This window comes from Dreissena polymorpha, chromosome 2 (genome assembly GCF_020536995.1).
Source record: "Dreissena polymorpha isolate Duluth1 chromosome 2, UMN_Dpol_1.0, whole genome shotgun sequence".
Taxonomy (NCBI): domain Eukaryota; kingdom Metazoa; phylum Mollusca; class Bivalvia; order Myida; family Dreissenidae; genus Dreissena; species Dreissena polymorpha.
In genome coordinates, this window is record NC_068356.1 from 19,747,262 (window position 1) to 19,766,737 (window position 19,476).

Sequence of the window (19,476 nt, forward strand, 5' to 3'; positions counted from 1 at the left end):
GATAAGCACACTGCAAATAAATGATGCTGTTCAGAGTCAGTAACGAGTCTAATTATAACCTGTATAGCAAATACCATGTTCTGTTCTAAAAAGTTTGCTTTCATGCTTGAATACAGATAACCGAAATAAATACGGATGCTAGATAAGTTTGTCTTTCCTCCTTACATACGTTTCGAATTCCGTTATATTTCAACAATAGTTCGCATGTTTAAGTCAGTATTGGTCGCAAACATTTGATAATACGCTCGTCGGACTTGCCTTTTTTTAATATAAGAAATTCAAGTATATTTCATTCCATAGCGCTCGTTTGTCATTTTTCCCGAATTCGAGTGTAAAGCAGTCTTTGCTTGTTTTCTATTCTAAGTCTACATATTTTAAGGCATGCGCTGTGTATTGTTCGTTTAACATATTATCGTACATTATGTCCTCCTTAAAAAAAGATGAATGCGCTGCGCAGAAATGTTTAACACATACTTATATAATTTGTAAATTCCGGGCGTTGAGCTCCCCTGTGATTGATTGCATCGAAAATAAAATAAATCATATTTTTATTTTTTTTTCGTGCTCGCTCGATCTTCTCTTTTTAGGTCCATAGATCAATTTAATGAATTGATAATTATTTAAAAATATAAAAACGGTTAAAATTGTGTGTGTGTGTGTGTGTGTGTGTGTGTGTGTGTGTGTGTGTGTGTGTGTGTGTGTGTGTGTGTGTGTGTGTGTGTGTGTGTGTGTGTGTGTGTGTGTGTGTGTGTGTGTGTGTGGTGTGTGTGTGTGTGTGTGTGTGTGTGTGTGTGTGTGTGTGTGTGTGTGTGTGTGTGTGTGTGTGTGTGTGTGTGTGTGTGTGTGTGTGTGTGTGTGTGTGTGTGTGTGTGTGTGTGTGTGTGTGTGTGTGTGTGTGTGTGTGTGTGTGTGTGTGTGTGTGTGTGGTTGTGTGTGTGTGTGTGTGTGTGTGTGTGTGTGTGTGTGTGTGTGTGTGTGTGTGTGTGTGTGTGTGTGTGTGTGTGTGTGTGTGTGTGTGTGTGTGTGTGTGTGTGTGTGTGTGTGTGTGTGTGTGTGTGTGTGTGTGTGTGTGTGTGTGTGTGTGTGTGTGTGTGTGTGTGTGTGTGTGTGTGGTGTGTGTGTGTGGTGCGTGCGTGCGTGCGTGCGTGCGTGCGTGCGTGCGTGCGTGCGTGCGTGCGTGCGTGCGTGCGTGCGTGCGTGCGTGCGTGCGTGCGTGCGTGCGTGCGTGCGTGCGTGCGTGCGTGCGTGCGTGCGTGCGTGCGTGCGTGCGTGCGTGCGTGCGTGCGTGCGTGCGTGCGTGCGTGCGTGTGTGTGTGTGTGTGTGTGCATTTCATTTATTTTTAATGCCACAATTGACATTTAACCAACAGTTTCACGTAGTTGTTTCATGAATATGATATTTCAAAGACTGGCATGGAGGTTGCAAATCCCCTACTAATGATTTACGCGATTCAAATAATCTGTCAATTCCTGTTAATATGTCAGTCCTAATCTCCAACATTTTCTGCAAATGCTTTTAAATGCCAGTCGATAAACTGGAATTGATCGCATTGTTATGAGATAAAAGATAACGGTGAAAGGAAAAATCTGATCGTTTGAAGTGAGTCTTTCAATTTGTTACACCAATTAACTTTAGCTTAGAAATAATTTGATTATGAAATAAGCTCTTTTTTGTATAATACAATAAAATGTTATTGTATTCTAAGTTGTGTAAATTTACTACTCAACCAGTACTATACCAACATTAAGATAGTTTTAAGGTTATATCCAGTGTGTTTAAAATGCTTGAATGGGATTTTAAAAATTAGTGAAATTATTCTTAGATAGATAAACAACACATTGTAAGTTGTTGATTGCATCGTTTCGGAAAAGTTTAGCTGGTTCTTTTTTTTTATTGAACTACTGCGCGTTCGAAACTAGTTTATTTCGTTACAAAATTAAAGCAATCTAAAAACTGTCGCTTTGAATGTATAGAATATGATAAAGTGAGATGATGATGATCAAGATGCTTTTTTGTTTAATAAATACCTCAATCCTTACATAATATACATAAAAAGTCGTAAACTGTATAGTTGCATCTTTATCTGCAAACAACAGCATAATTAGTTATGTACTTATCTTAGGAATATGTGAATAATCAATAAATAAGCCAAAACAGTTCATATATTTAATTTGCTGTGCATCTCGTCTACGTATGTGTAAAGATTATGAAGCAAACAAATTTTAATCACTTAATTGATAAACACATATTTTCTTATATCCGGATGCATTCATTATCTCTGAAAATAAGACTCAATTTAACAAATGCTTTGATAAACAATATTTGAACATGTAATGCATACTATATCCAGCTTGACCTATCGGAAAGTGAATAAACCATAAATCGTATCGGTATTACTTTAAAATAATATATAGATAACCCATAGGCCCGCTTGATGTTTCCAGAAGTAAACTTTCTCTTTCGTCATTAATAAACTATTGGAAACCTATTTCCCTAAAACGTTTACAATAACATCCTGATTATTTGGCAAACACGTTTATAAATCATGTTATATTCACAGGTTTTCCGACCAAAAAGATACAGCCTGTATTTAGTTCACAGAAATCGTGAACTCGTTTAATCTGATTATCAGGTTTTACCACCCCCCCCCCCCCCCCCCCTACCTTCCCCTATATATTCCATTTAGTCGAATATTTGACATTCTCTGTTTACAATATAACCGAATTTTTTATTAACGAGTTTGTTTTTTATTTGAAAACTCTTAGAAGTTTTAAAATATTATGTCAAGCACAATAAAAATATTCATTTTTTTTAACATTCCTTCATCAGGGGGGGCATGCGTATTCGGGAGCTTACCGCGTTCAAGTGAGGTTTTTTAAACTAAACTTCCAAGATTGCGTCGTTTTCGTGTTTTTCGTGAAGGAGTAGCGGATATTCTCACCCGGTAAGCCATTTTATATTTATAGTTCTTTTAAATGAATAAGCCCTTTCGGCTCTACGGTGTTTGTGCTCCCCTCGGTTTTTTGTTTCAATACCATAGACATCGGAATAAAAAAGTTATTGAAACAAAACCGTCGACACATTTGTTGTTTAATGTCTTGACCTTCGAGATGTTGGATGTTCGAATATCATTTTCTCTCATAATAAACAGTATGTGTGTACGTTTACATCTTGGAAGTTTAGTTCCAAAAACTTAACTTTAACGCGGTTAGCTCCCGTATACGCATGCCCCCCTGTTCATATGGAAAATGCCCGTCAACGCGTCTTCAACACCGTTTTTTTTTGATAGTTCTAATTTAATGTACTAAAATGAAAAGGAAACGGATGCATACGATAAATCAAATTTCTATAAATATTATAAATATTTTACAATTAAACAGCATTCGTGCAATGTATATTATCCTTGATAAGTAACAGATACAAAAAATAAGAAAATAACCATTCACATTTGTATTCATCAACTCATTTCGCCTAAGATGGAAGTTACCCATTCAATAGTCAATCGCTAGTGAATGTTAGTACTAGGCTTGGAATATTGGCTTTGTTCAGCCTTCGCTATGCCATGAGCGATGCGGCTCGTTGTTTATAAAGTCTGTATCGAGTTTTACGAGGTACCTGTTTGTATTCTGACTGCTGTCAGAGAGGGATCGCACACACGGAAAACGTTTTGGATATTAATATAAATAAGGTTTGTTTGTTTTTTAATTTGTTATATTAACGCATTTAAATGGAAATGCAATTGAAGGTTGCAATGAGCACAAAATTCAACGCTTTAACGTATGAAATTTTTTATAATATACATTTTTATGAAAGCAAATAAAGTTGTTATGAAAATTTATTGATATATATGTCATGCGTTTATTTTGTGTTCGTATAATTTTGTTGTATAAGTAGAAAGATTTATATAATATGTATGTCACTATCTAGACAACTCATATATTTCAATTTAGCAATGGTAATTGTGTTTGAATACCTGTACAGTGAAATGTCTTTTACATATGATATCAAAGCGCTGAAGGCGCTGAAGATGTTCGCTATGGCATAATTTAACACGCAATTCGTTTTTCAAAATCAATCGCAAATTTGAAATGAACACACGCCATTCAACTTTATAAAGTGTGTGTCATAGCGCACGGGTCGAGTTTTGTGAGCACTTTTTATCATCCTTATTATTTCATAGAAATAACATAGACAAAATAAAAAGAACATGCTTTTTGGACGTTCTGAAAACATAGAAAGTATGATGAAAATGGTAATGAGAACTTAATATAAAGAAATTTGCAGTCAACGTCATATTAAAGGAATATTTTTTCTAATATCCAATTAACTATCTCACCAAGAATATAAATTCATAATGGAAGTTCCGTGTACAAAACTTTTGATTTTTGACACCATATACAAATTGAAAATATACAAAATCGTCCATATCATGTATATGTAGAAATAAAAGTATATAAACATTGCTGTTTATGCTTTACTTGTTACCCGAGCAGTTCAAACGGTGTCAACAACGCTGACATAAACATAGGTATAGAGCACTAATGCGCTTTTAGGCGTAGCTGTTTTACTCAGTTTTCATCTTAGTGACTTTTACATAACGCCAACAGACACGCATGAATATTTTCGAATATTTAATAAGCTGATTCGAGATACAACCTCTGAATTTTTGCTACATCACTGCGTATGTGCTCAATTCAAAGGATGTAGCACTGTTTAGTGTAAGGAATTCCGGACTACTCTCTGTATGCTCAAACGACACAAATTGTGGCCCTGTTACAATTACGCGTTACAATCCATCTCGCAGAATTTCACTTTCGCCTCTAAGATGAGAAAACAATCATTAGCGAAATAGTATAGTGTCACGATAAGAGAAAATCGTTTAATTATCATACCACAATGTTTGCCGTACTTGGTCAGCACGTCTGGAAATCATTCCTTAATGTGTGCATAGGCTGCCATTATTAACAAGTTTGCTATTTTGAATTCAATTTTGTATCAAAAAGCATTGTTCTTAAATGTGGCATTTTCAATTCGCAATGAGATTTTTAATGACCCTCGTCATGCGAAAATGGATCTTATTCCATATGCGCCCATCATATAAATAGCCCACTCAGCTATATCTCTAAGGAGAAACATAACATATCGCCTATGGCCTGACTGCGCAAAAGCACATGTTGGATTTAAATAACGCTTGCCGAAACGCATAAGAACCATTTTCGCATGACGGCGCTATTGACGTGTGATTTAAATGTGTCGAAAGAAAACTGCGTTATAATCAAATATCAACATACGATATATTTCGATAGTGAAGAAAGATACTCATAACAAGGCATATGAGGACACATATGAAGTGCTCTCCCGTAGTATATTTTTTATCTACTCACACTAATGTGTGGTTTGACAATGCTAACACAGATTTCATGCGGTGAATATGCAACTTACAAGTGAAAAACACAACACAATAGTTTAAGTGTATTTATTTATTTAGAAAAGTAAATCGCAAACTTTATTTCAAAGTTAGCGTATACGCCGACTACATTTTTAAAAGATATGTATTGTTATAAATATATTTAATATAATATATTTAGTTGTTTTCGGTTTTAGCGAGTATAAAGCATTTTCGAGGTTGCCTATAGTATGCCTGTAGTAAGTGATGAACTCATATCCAACTGTCTATGTATTGAGAAGTGTGAATATAAACAAGCTAAACCTTCCACTAAGCTTCTACTATTGCGTTGCTTGCACCCGTAAATACAAAAGATCGCCGCTATCTGTTGAGAACCAAAGAACGTTTTCCAGAAATACCCGCTGTAGTAGCATGAACGAGGTTACGAAACAGGTCATTCGTATTATTATTTTTATAAAGTGTTTGTTATATTCGGGTTTAGCGATTATGAAACATTGTTTTGTTTTTGTCTATCGTATCGCTGAAGTTATTGTTGAACTTATGTTCAACGTTTTATAAATTGAGAATATAAATAAGCGTTAACTTTTTCCCGAATATATAAATAGCCTCAATTTACGACCTGAACTACGTCATTTAGGTGTATGTGAGAGCGTAACCTATTGCGTTGTTATCGCCCGTGGACTTTCCTTTGTTTATCGACAGGCGCATCTATTAATAGCCTCATATTATGAATGGACTGAGCAAAAATACTACGTTATGAAGACGCTGCAGAAAGTGGGCTATTTTATTCATTAATAAACAATCTCCTTCGCGACACGTACAATACGATCATTGTTTATTGATTCTTTTCTATAAAAGCACCGTTCGAAACTATTGCATTTAACACGATATTAATATCATGTTTCCATTTGTGAATTAATATAATTGGAGAACTCAAACCTCTTGCATAAATTATACAACTCTTTCTCGCGCGGATACGCTTAGTAAGCGGGTATTGGGCTCCTAGTAGCTAAGGCGCATCGACCTGAATTTAAGACTAACAACCTTAGACGGTCGCTAAGCGACCATCTAAAAATGAAAATGTCAACCATGGCTACAATACAGTTTTTTGATGCCGAGAATTGTTTCCAAATGAACGCTCGTATTATTAACATCTTTGTCTTTATGAAATGTTATCAGTGGACCCTTATTTATCTTTAATATTAATAACTTATCACTATATTTAAGTTCCTATCCAAGTATTTAATCAAATTATTCCAAACTAGAGTTCTTATTGTTCATAATGCATTTCGAATAATTATCGACACATTTGTTTATATCGAATAATTATCAACACATTTGTTTATATGGTAAGATAATGTATAAATTGCATTTGAACGCATATAACAACAACAAAGTTTTCCTACATTAAACGTCTCAAATTACGATGTTCGACACACTACGTTTCATATTGTAATGTAAACGACATGTGTCTCAAATAACACAACAGTTGATTGCTTGGACAAATGCGTCAAGCGAGGACCAGATTGTATTTGACAGCCCCGCAGCGCTTCAACAATCTCCGTTCCATTAATTCCCGACCAGCCATCTAAAATCAATAATTATGTTTGTGTAAGTACGGTTTCTTCATTTTAACGAAGCGTGAAGTTTTTATTGTTATTTGATATTTTAGTGTGTGTTTATGATTGAGAATTATTTAGTGTCGTGAACGTTCAATATTTTAGCGTTCATATTAAAATTCGTGGTCGGCTGTTCTTTATTAAAATGATCCTAATACTTGTGAAATAAGCTTACCTCAATTTCAAAGCGTCATATACCAGAGCTGTTGATGATGTAGCAATCTGATATCAAACTAAAACACAAAAACGGAGCTCACATTTCCCGTTATAATTAATTTTCTTATTGATGCATATTTTTCAATATAAGATTTCACAGGCCTTGTATTATCAGACCCGCGCTTACCTGGTGGTACCTGCTGTTAAATAATCCATACGTCATTGTTAACGATGGTATTCTCAATTTATCTTACAAATTCCAAGAAATTAATTCTTTTGGAAGATGATTTACGTTTCGTTTTCTAAACATTTCGTAGCTTCGTCTACATTTGATTCGTGAAAGTATTCTGGAACATAACATTCATACCTTTGTTTGACAACTAATTATTTTGGATAAGTTGAAGGTGCTTTCGTGTCCAAAACGTATTTATTTTGGACTCTGCTACGTGTGCCTGGTTTTAAACGAGAAAATAAACAGAGAAACCAACAAGACATGTTTAATTCTGCAAGGATTATAACAAAGTAGGTTACTTGTTTTCAGAAACAAATATTTATTTGTGTAACCGTATCTGTTCGACTGTTCCTTATAAGCAGATACAATGTTCGGGTAATTTCTGTAAATTGAAACTTATTCAGACCCTGTCCTTTTTTAAACAGATGCAAACACAATATATATTTCAATGCTAAGCCCTAGATGAAGAATATCGTCAAATTGTTAAGGAATTAGTCTACTACGCGTAATGAAGTTTTATTACGAAACATATCTAGCTTTCAATGCAGCACCGCGACCGCCATCGATACAAATCGATAACACGAGTATGCATCGAATGAAATAGGAAAATAAAGAGCTGTATATTTCAAACATTCATATTACTTCTATAAATTTATTTATCAAGTATGCGATAGACGACTTTCATTTTTATAACATATCTTATAAACAATTATATTTTAGTTTCGATAATTAAACGTTTATACCGTAATTTTGTAGATTGTAACTAAAGAGGGTATTTTGTTCTTTTTGTTAAGAAATAGGGAATTCAGAAAACTGTGCGTTCACTAAATTTAAGAAATTGTTGCAAAAACAATTTACCAATTTCGATATTTAAATTCAAAATTGCTCGGACGGAATCCAATAGGAAAATCATTTTCCTTATTAAATATTATCCTTATTAATTTAAATGCGCTTTGAGAAAGTCCTCGATGAACATAAGTTTAAAAGTAGTATTTTCCCCAAAAAATCAGAACGTGCGAAGATCAACTTAGGTAACCATTCTTTCCGGTCCTGTACAGTCTTGAATCGCCAATAAAATACGGACTGGTATACGCATTGGGTTCTAATTGTTATTGAACTTTAATTCATAGCTCGATTTTTACAAATTTGTTTAGATTTTTTTAAATAACTTATGACATTCAATAGGTCTATAAGAAACTATGCTTCGCATGTTATAAATTTGTTTCTAGTTGTATTGTGGTTTGCCTTTTTTCTTTCATTTAGGCTTCAAATGGTCTATTTCGTACATGAATGCTCTTTACTAAAACATATTCATTAAGTTAATCAAACATAATATCATGTAAAATGAGAAATTTGGTAGCAAACAAGCTAAGAATCATAAAAATAAAACACAACTCAAAGACGGTATCGAATTCATGACTTAGGAGCTATGAACTAATATGCCGAAGACATCGCTTTAAACAACTGCGCTATAATGCTTGCTTAATAACCTTGTCAAACATTAGGACAACTAAGTGAAGGCCATTAAGTTACAATTCAAACCCGCTGATGTTTGGAATATCTTCACAGCCTTGCTTGGCTTTGCATACGCTCCGCTGATTGGCACAATACAGGCTAGACAATACGATGATGTAACAAAAAGCTTTAACTGTCTTCTTTAGGACAGGAATTAATTACTCTCTTTTTTCAGAAAAGACGATTCGAACGTACGGAATATGCACTGATGCTCATGTTGGTTTATTCAAGCGTCAGCACCAGGTAACGCACCTAAAAAGTAAACGCAAAAAGGATTCTATAACACAGTTGATTAAAATGGAATTATTTTACCGATTTCAATTCAGAGTAATTTTTCTCGGTGACATGCTTGATAGTTCTTACTGATGTCTGCAATATTGCCTGTTTTGTATTTATATACGACTGTATTGACCGCAAATACCGAAGGAACACACAAAATAAAATATAACTAACAATCAACATGCAAAAAAAAATCCTACGGATGCGTTTTATGGCTTAGTGTTCTGTTTTTGAAATAAAAATATTTTCTGTTACAGTGTGCATTATGTATGCATTACAACGCCACATTATTTAGACAAAGGGAAAAAGCGTTTCTAAATCAGTCCATGATTTTCTTTTGGATACTTATACACAAGATGCAAAAACAGCTGGATGTTAATTGAATATTAACCTTTATGTTACCTTTCACTTATTTTGAACTAGACATTCGCGGACAAATCTGAATATATTAACATAAAAATAATTAAGGCAAGGGAATTTCTCCCGAGGAATTATCAATAGAAAATTGGCTGTAGGCTACTTTCTTTAAATTACTGACACGTTTATGTATTCTAACGGCATCTAAAAGCTGGATGACATTCTAATAGATTTTAAGTCATGTTTCAAGTTTGTTATTGGAACATCGTTGAAAAGCCGTTCACCATCTTATTACAAATATGCAACATATTAGCAAAGAGCATTAGCCAAATGTAAATGCAATTTTGTTGATACGCATGAACTGCAATGAAAAGTTTTAACATATCGTTTACAAAAGAAAATAAATTAAAAACGCAGTAAAACACATGTTACACCTGTTATAAATAAACGATAGTGTTTCGTGCAATATTTCTTATAAGCGAGTTAGTTTGTACCTCACGGATGTATGGTAATATTAGCTATATATATGTAAACATATTTAGTTACTATGGATACCAAATAGATTTGTTATTGGTATAATGCCCAAAAAATAATTGTATAAAATTATATTTTTTTATTTTCTCAATGCTCATCAATTCAAGGCTGTTTTACTAATTTAAACCCAAAACCTAACGGTATATATATATATATTATAGAGGGGAACTCTGCCTTATTCACCTAAAGCAGTTGCATATGAAGTAAGTCTGTGCGCTAAGGAGAGAACGTGTTTTGTTAATAAAATTAAAATTATTTCAGCTTTTAAGACTCGTTCATTAAGAGACTTTATTTTTCTTGATGTTTCACCAGTACAGTGAATTTTTATGCATAGTTAGCATACTTCATGAACCATTTCAATAGTAAGTTGGTTAAAATTCCACCTAAACGAATGTGTGTGCTATTTTAATGTCCCCAAGTCTAAACTGTGCGACATATTGTTTTTGCCCTGTCTGTTTGTGTGTTGGTTTGTTAGCGTCAAACTTTAACATTGGTCATAGCTTGTGCAATATTGAAGATAGCAACTTGATATATGCCATGCAGCTGCACATTTTGAGTGGTGAAAGGTCAAGATCAATACCATCCTTCAAGGTCAAAGGCCAAATATATGTGGGGACATAGTGTTTCCTAAACACATCTTGTTTTCGTTTGTTTTCTATATTCAAATTTTTATTTGCGTTAACGTGTCATTATAATCCCTACTTAAATACATACTGCAAGATAGAATTTAATTGCAATCGCAACGCTTATTGATTTCATCTCCACAAAACATCACAAATATAGAAACTTAAGATATCATTTTAGATACAATTATTAACATCATTTCAGTAATGTATGTCCTTTATGAATGAAATGTCGAATAATGGTGATAATGGCTCACACTGTCTTACACCTATGTATAATAATGGTGATAATGGCTCACACTGTCTTACACCTATGTATAATAATGGTGATAATGGCTCACACTGTCTTACACCTTAGTATAATAATTGTGATAATGGCTCACACTGTCTTACACCTACCGCAAAATAAAAAGGCTCTAAAATAGACGTATCTTGATGACGTTTTTTATTCTCTTAATCATGTTAAACAAATTACAACTCATTTATATGTGTACTTATTTGATCGGCAATGCTTCACGTATATATGTTACATTATCAAATGTGTTTTGATAATTCAAGTAAACTAAAATTTTCGACTTTTAATTATTAATATTCTTAACTTTTGATGACATAATGAACATTCGTTCGATCGAACTACGATCACGTCTAAATCCGATGGACGATGTGTTAACATTATCTCGCAAAAATAATTGAATCGATTGCACAATGTACTTTAACATGGCTAAGCTATATAAAAAAAACTTATGTAATACCTCTATAATTAGAAACAACATGTTTTTCTCCTTTATTTAAAAAGGGACATAATAATCATAACATATTAATTCATATTACCATCCTTAATATGTGATTACAATGTTTAACTCTTTACGAAGAAATAAACCCGTTGAGGTGCAATATACGTTTCTGTGACATTGTTAGACACATCGGCGCTTTTGTAATGCTTAAGCTATGACTTTTATGTATTTTTAAAACTGTAAATGGGCAAATAAACTCTTCAATGTGACCTGTAAACTGTTAAGAATCATTTTGATTTTGATATGTTTTATTAATGCTTAAATGGTCTATTAAAAGATCAACTTTGATGTCATCAGTACCAGACCTTTAAATGAGTTTATAATTGTTTAGATATTTCTTTTAGCAGGCCATTCAGACGACGTTTTATTTAACAATATGTCGATATCACTCCTAAACGAGACGTTCTATTCTCATATGATAAATCTTGTTAACATACGTTTGAAGTCATAGAAAACGAGTTCGTGGCCCCTGCCACTTTGGTCGAAAAATAAACAAAATTTACCCTAAGATGTATAAACATTATTAAATAGGGATTATGAGGTTTTGTGTCATCGTATGTCTTGGCGTTATTAGTGAAAACAAACAATTTTATGTTTTGCCTCAAGTTTATACAAATATATACCATGCGGCAAAAAATCTCTCTTTGCATGAGTAATGCTCGTATTTCATTAGGTTTGAGAACTCAATTAGCAAGCAGGTCAATAATCTGTCTCAGGATCGTACAATAACATCACCGTTGGCGAATGACAATAATATTTCTCGAAGTAAATGTAAAATCTTGTGCATTATACGAGGTCAAATGTAAACTAAACCAGAAGAAGATATATCCTTCTACAACGTACGGTCCTTTATCTAGGGCATCTCTTTTGACTTTATATCTCGCGAAAAATATGAAGGCTTCACTTTTACTGACGCGCGTAAGTTATCTGGCATGCGTGTTTCTGGTTTGAATTGTTAATGATGTGAATAAAATAAAATAATAATATTTGACTCGTAATTGTGTTGTAGGTTTTTTTTTAAATTTGGAATAGTATGATGTGCACTGTGATAAGCATACACTACCAAGCTCTGTAAATTGGACTTTTATACTAGATTTGATCCTAAGTCTCTGAAGTTTGTTTTTTCATGAGATCTGGGTGATGCTCGTTATTGTGTCATTTTATTATGCCTAAACAAAAAAATAAAGTAATGGTTTTTTTAACCAGTCAGTACCAAAATGGTAATTTAATTTATATGTTTGTTCGTCTATATTGCTATAAAATAAACAATGATACAATAAAGGTTCATTGTGATTTACCTTGCAATTTTACGTAAATAATTATTCTCAAATTTTAAATTGTATAACTACTTAAAACAGGTTTAAACTCAATTATTTGAATTGAGTTTTCAAGGGCAATGACCCCATTCTTGTGTGCGTTTGTCGTATACGTACGTCTCTTCTCCAGAACATGTGTGCCCCACTGCCGGTTCCATAAATGAAACACCACATGGTAGCACTCTCCTACTGGCGTAGCTGAAGTTTCGCTTAATGTGTATTTGATGCCGTAAATGTATATAAAAATAAGTTTGACTTATAATTACTTGTATTGGTTATATATTCAGATAAGTTGAAATAAATGCTCTATTAGAACGGTAATAAGACAGTAAATGTATCGTTACATGTAGTTAATTTTGACTAGAAGGAACTGTTAATTGTAATAACAACACATTTAAACATTTTATGTCAAATACTGTTTTTGTAAAAGTGAATATTGAAAACGCTTGTGTCAAACACGTTTTGTATTAACCAAATATTCCTTTGAATAAATGAAACATTCAGTGAATAATTTAACTAATGATGTTGTGAATACATGACCTAAATTGTGTTATGTGTTTGCCGTTTCAGAGCCAGCCAGTAAGTCGGCTTCTTATGACAACAACACCATCGGATGCATTAATATTTGTAACACGAGGTAATACTGTTCGAGTTATAACTATTTACATGAGATTAATAATATGATATTACTTTGGGGAATACAGTAATTAATGATAATGATTAAATTTATTAAATTGCTTAAAATTAATGTACTACATACACGTATTATCATTTTACATTTCTCTCCACCATTTCATTCCAAGTGTATGGCAAAACTGATATTCATCGAACTGTTTGGCAAATAAAATTGCTAATTTAGTGTCAAATATATTTAATATTTATGACAGGTTATCATAATTCGAATCGTATTCGTTATTGGTTCATACATATTGGAATAAATAGAACTTAACTGTGTTGACTCCGAAACCTGTCATTCATTTGTGAAAAACGTTTAGTTGGGTATATAAAGCAATTTCATGCTTTCATGCTATCAAGTATTCTACATTGTCGGAAACAAGATGATGAACATCTGCGTTCTTAATGGTTTAGTATATATGTTTGTTTGGTCTTAAAGCAATTGAGAGTGCATGTATTTTTATAATATATTCTTACTAATGTCATTGTCTTCGATATAAACCATTTAATGTATGTGTTATATAGCTTACTTTTTAAAATAATTTTTGATCACAACATTACATGATATGTAATAATTTTCATCCTGTAGTATGCAGAATATCATGTTATCGAGTAATTCAAATATGAGATTGCACGCTAAAACTTTCTGCGTCGTTTGATCCAGTAATGGAATTAATTGACCGTATTGATACATTTTCCCGTCCAGTTAATTCCTTTATAACATATTTTATTTTTCACATGCTTAATAAGATAATTCTCGTGTAATCTTCTTGACAATTCGTTAGATACTACGTAGACATGATACAATCCGGACAGTTGTCATTTACATACAACTTGTACAAAATCGTTAATGGAAATTTTTCGCAAGGTCAATAAGTATATTTTATACATCGCCAAATATGGTAAAAATTTGAAAAACGTAAACGAATATTTATGTCTGGTATGAAAATTAGCTACTTATGACAGACAGTAAAAGAATAACAACTTTTTGTAATCTTTATTGGCTGTCAAATTGTTTAATCTATACAACCATGACTACTGGTAATCAATTGTCTTTTAAATATCTTTTCTTTAGGTTTCACCATGGAAACACTATCTAGCGCAATTAAGGATGTACAAAATACAACCGGAGTATATGTATACGAACTACTGTGCACCATAGATAACAGCTCTACTCATGAAAACGACACTACGGATGCAAATACAAATTTACAGATGGCCAAACAGCGCTCTATGGCTGTGCCACAAATACTGATGATCACATCGTATATATTAATTTGCACGTGCGGATTGATCGGCAACGGTTTAGTCATCTACGTAGTGCTTCGTTTTTCGAAGATGAAGACTGTTACCAATCTTTATATATTAAACTTAGCCATGTCAGATGTGCTGTTTCTTATAAGTCTGCCTTTCCTTGTTACGACGACTATACTTGAACACTGGATCTTTGGAAAAGCAATGTGCAAGATATTCTTCGTGTCTTTTTCAATAAACTTTTTTACGAGTGTGCTAACATTAACTGCTATGTCTGCGGACAGATATCTTGCAGTATGTCATCCAGTGAGGTCGGTCTACTACCGCACAACACGCATTGCTTTTTTCGTGTGTATAAGTATTTGGTCCATTACATTCTTTGTAATGTTACCCATCATTCTTTACTCAACAACTGTAGCAAACCCTAAAAATCCCAATCTGGAACGATGTACAGTTATATGGCCTGATAATCAACCAATACGCGGACAGAAAGCTTTCACATGGTACACTTTCTTGTTGGGTTTTCTAATCCCAGTTACTTTAATATCGGTTTTTTATATGTCTGTAGTGCTTCGCCTAAAAAGCGTTGGTCCCAGGAAAAAGTCAAAAGAGCGTAAAAAATCCAACAGGAAGGTCACTCGTTTGGTTTTGGCTACGATCGGCGTGTACGTTATTTGTTGGTTGCCATACTGGTGTTTTCAAATTGACTTGACATTTAAACCAGAAAATGCCGAACTGCCAGAGTGGAAGATTTACATGTTCAACGCATTTACGGTACTGTCGTTTGCGAATAGCATGATCAATCCAATACTGTACGCATTTCTGAGTGAAATATTTAGGAAAAGCTTTCTGAAAGCCTTTAACTGTACGCGATTTATAGAATCATCAAAAAGTTACGGTGCAGACACTAGCGTTTTACCACGCTCAGCGATACGAAAAGAAAACGGAGGCGATGAAAAGTTCGAATTCACTTCAATGGTGAACCAGACCGAAAATACGTGCATGCACACGAATAATGCTTTCCAAATGACACCTTTATCTGTAGAGAAAACAGAACCGAATGAAAACGAAATGATGCTGGGAGATGAATTGGTTGTCCTTGTCGACAAGGAAATACAAACAAAGCGAGCTGGACAAGACGAGTAGCATAACTGTTGAATAGTTTGAAATGTCTTGAGATATATATTTTATTATCAATTATACCGTATTTTACTTACGCGTTTTATGTGTGTAATAGTTAGAATGTTTATGTATTGTTGTAATGTATAATATAGTTCATTTTAACATACTGCTTGTTCTAGTGTTTCAGCCATTGCTTTGTGTTAGATTCATCATAATTTAATGTAAAAAACTCACATTTTCATACTAATATAATTTAAATGTACGAGTGTATTGCGGTGTTAGAGTAAGATACTTAACATAATCAAGGAGTAAATATTAATTTGATTTATTTGTCGAAATTAATATTGTATTTGTTATCAATAAACATATGTATAACTAAATTTTATTTTCAAATAGATTGTATTTGTCTTGAAATTATGTTTTTATCGATTATATTCATAACAGTACACAATTGAAATACTCTCGTTGCATTTACAGTATATATTGTGCAGTGTATTATGTTGTTTAATAATTAGTACATATAGTGTTTATCAAAACGTATCAGATGAATAGTGTTGGATTATGTTGTGTAGTAATGGTTTCCCCTGTATTGTATATTATTTGGTCTTAAATAATAGACAAGCTTTGTTTCAAACCCAATGTTTCTTAAGGTTAATGGAATTTCATTATTCCAATATAAATTCTAGAGTAAATGGTTATTTGTACTGCTATGATTAAATGCAAACGATGTTACTTATCTGAAATATGAACATCAACTTCTAAAAACAAGAAAATCACATTAAAACATATGTTTAAGACAACGATTAAAAACAATATCACTATTAAAGTCAAATGTAAAACAAACTTACCGACATTTAAGTTATAACTTACATGTCATAAATAAAACACACAATGTGACGTTTGTGGGCAAATCGTGCAATACATTTAGTATTCGGAACCATCATTTAAAAGTAAATGATTTTCATAGGAGATCGAATAAATTACATACGCGATCATCGAAAACTGAAAAGTGTACTTGTGACTCAACCATGAAGATAATTACGATGCATTTTTAAATATTCAGTTTATGTATCCTTATACTCCTACTGTATAACAGCACTCATAGTGATGTGCTAAACGCGGACAAAGAGACAAGAGAACTTAGCCATGACAACAAAGAAAAGCTTATATGCCTTCAAGAAGAGATATTTTATGACCACTCAAGTGTACAATTATTTTTGTTCATCATTTGGTTATTCATTTGTCTTCTTCGTCATTAAATATTACTACAAAATGAAAGTTAGATCTTATTATTTGCAAATACATACTTATTTGATGAACCCTTGTTAGAAGCATTAAACGTCTGTGCATGCAGACAAATTTGCTTGTTTCATAAACCAATATGTATGAACACAAATGCTTGTAGTGGCACTTCGTAAGTGTTGTTGCACTGTAATCTGGTCTTAGGGTATAGGCCGTGTAAACAGACCTATCTTGAACCTTATTTTATGTTAAAGTAAATAAACATTTCGTGGTCTTTTTAAATCGCATTTTGTATAACAATGTGGGTAAACAAGTTCATAGGTCATAACACTCGATACCATAACACTCGAGATGACGGTGATGATGGTTATGATGATTATGATGATGATGATGAGGAGGAGGAGGAAGAAGAAGAAGAAGAAGAAGAAGAAGAAGAAGAAGAAGAAGAAAAAGATGATGATGATGATGATGATGATGATGATGATGATGATGATGATGATGATGATGATGATGATGATGATGATGATGATGATGATGATGATGATGATGATGACGACGACGACGACGACGATGATAATGATGATTATAATGCAAATTTATAAATCACAAGTATAGATATTGACAATATAACAATGCAAAATAGAGACTTCTGTATACAACTTGATGTATTTTTCATACCATTAGACAAGGAGCTGTGATAAATCACGTTGTTTTGTACTCGAATGGTTTACTGCGTGTCAGGAACCGGCTATATAAGAATTTAAACTGATTTATACGTCTCAAAATCCATTTCGACGGCGTCTTCTGTAAAAAAAAAAACGCTTATACTGATGCATCACCACGATTTTTGGTGTTATCATAAGTTATCATACCGTGAACAAATTTTTAGGCCGAGCCAGTCCGATTGAGTAAGCTAAATTTTCTCAATCGGCATAACTCGTTGATTATCATGGATAACGGTAAAGACAGCTTGGTTCCCGTCCTCTTTCTAATTTATTGAGAGGTTCGGGAAAGGAACACCCGAATTTTTATTTCGTACCCAAAAATTGTCGTACCCATTCTTTCGTACCCATTTTTTAATCGTATACAAAAAAAATTTGGTACCCAAATTTTTTTTCGTACCCAAATTTTTATCGTGCTCAAAATTTTGATCGTACCTAAATTTTTTGCCCCTAACAATTTATGAAATGGTACTTAGGCTGAATGGGTCAAGATCCCCACGGGTACTACTTCCCCGTACCCCGGGTACCTTGAAGTATACTTCACCGTTTACGATTTTCAAATGATACTTTAGGTTACCCTGGTATACTTACAGGTACCCAATGTTTCCATATAAAAAATATTCGTACCCTCATTTTTTTTCGTGCCCAAAATTGTTCGTAGCCTATTTATGTTCGTACCTATTTTTTTTTCGTTCCCAATTTTGTTTCGTTTTTTTTCACACCAATTTTTTTTCGTACCCATTTGTTTTTCGTACCCAAATTTTATTTTCGTACCCATATTTTTTGTATAATTTTCCGTACCCAAAATGTTCGTGCCCACATTTTTTTCGTACCAAAATGTTAGTACCCACTTTTTGTGTTCGTACCCATATGTGAAAAATGTGGGTACGAAAATTTTGAGTACGATAAAAAAAATTGGGTACGAAACTTTTGGGTACGAACAAATTATGCCAAAAAGCATCTTGTTCTTAATAAAATTTTAAAAAATAACTGTCTAAAAGTCTGAAACTTTTGGGTACGAACAAATTATGCCAAAAAGCATCTTGTTCTTAATAAAATTTTAAAAAATAACTGTCTAAAAGTCCATGTACACTGCAGCTATTCCAAATCTTAAATTGAGGACGCGGATAAATGACGAGCAGTTAAAATTACACAATTGTGTTGATGTAGATACTTTAATTGATGCTTTTATATCCATCCTCTTCAAAAGCATCGCCACACCAGTACTGTCAGTATTGATTTAACAGCTACAATCAATTATCTGATTACTTTAAAAGGTAAAGACGTAAAATATAGTAATTTTAACACATCTTTAGTTTCCCGACGTATTATTACTTAATCGTTATAGTACCATTTTCTTGTTACGATTTGTCTGCTTAAATGAAGAATCCCGCATTATGCCGAGTCTTAATTATGGACGTTCAATACTAAATTGTTTCAACTTAGGACATTGCTCCCCAGTAAATGTAGATTCGGTACAAAAAAATATATGATGTCCAACATAACGATGTCGACTTCAGTTTCAATCAACGTTCGTTTGCTAAAATGTTGTAAAGAGCTGAACAAGTGTGAACTCTTAAATAAAGAAGCTGATCAATTGGTCTTAACAATAACACAAATTTGCAATA

At 33.2% G+C, this 19,476-nt stretch overlaps 1 protein-coding gene across 2 annotated transcripts; it reads left to right on the plus strand.

The window, feature by feature from the left end:
• The first annotated feature begins 3,462 nt into the window (after positions 1-3,462).
• LOC127866130 (somatostatin receptor type 2-like) lies at positions 3,463-16,243 on the plus strand. Of its 2 annotated transcripts, XM_052406533.1 has the most exons (5): positions 3,463-3,689; positions 6,898-7,019; positions 9,106-9,173; positions 13,404-13,470; positions 14,584-16,243. In XM_052406533.1, the coding sequence occupies exons 4-5, from the start codon at positions 13,428-13,430 to the stop codon at positions 15,906-15,908; spliced, it is 1,368 nt and encodes a 455-aa protein (XP_052262493.1). In that variant the 5' UTR covers positions 3,463-3,689; positions 6,898-7,019; positions 9,106-9,173; positions 13,404-13,427; the 3' UTR covers positions 15,909-16,243. The 2 variants fall into 2 exon arrangements, with proteins under 2 accessions (XP_052262493.1, XP_052262492.1); XM_052406532.1 differs by lacking the exon at positions 6,898-7,019.
• The last annotated feature ends 3,233 nt before the right edge of the window (positions 16,244-19,476 follow it).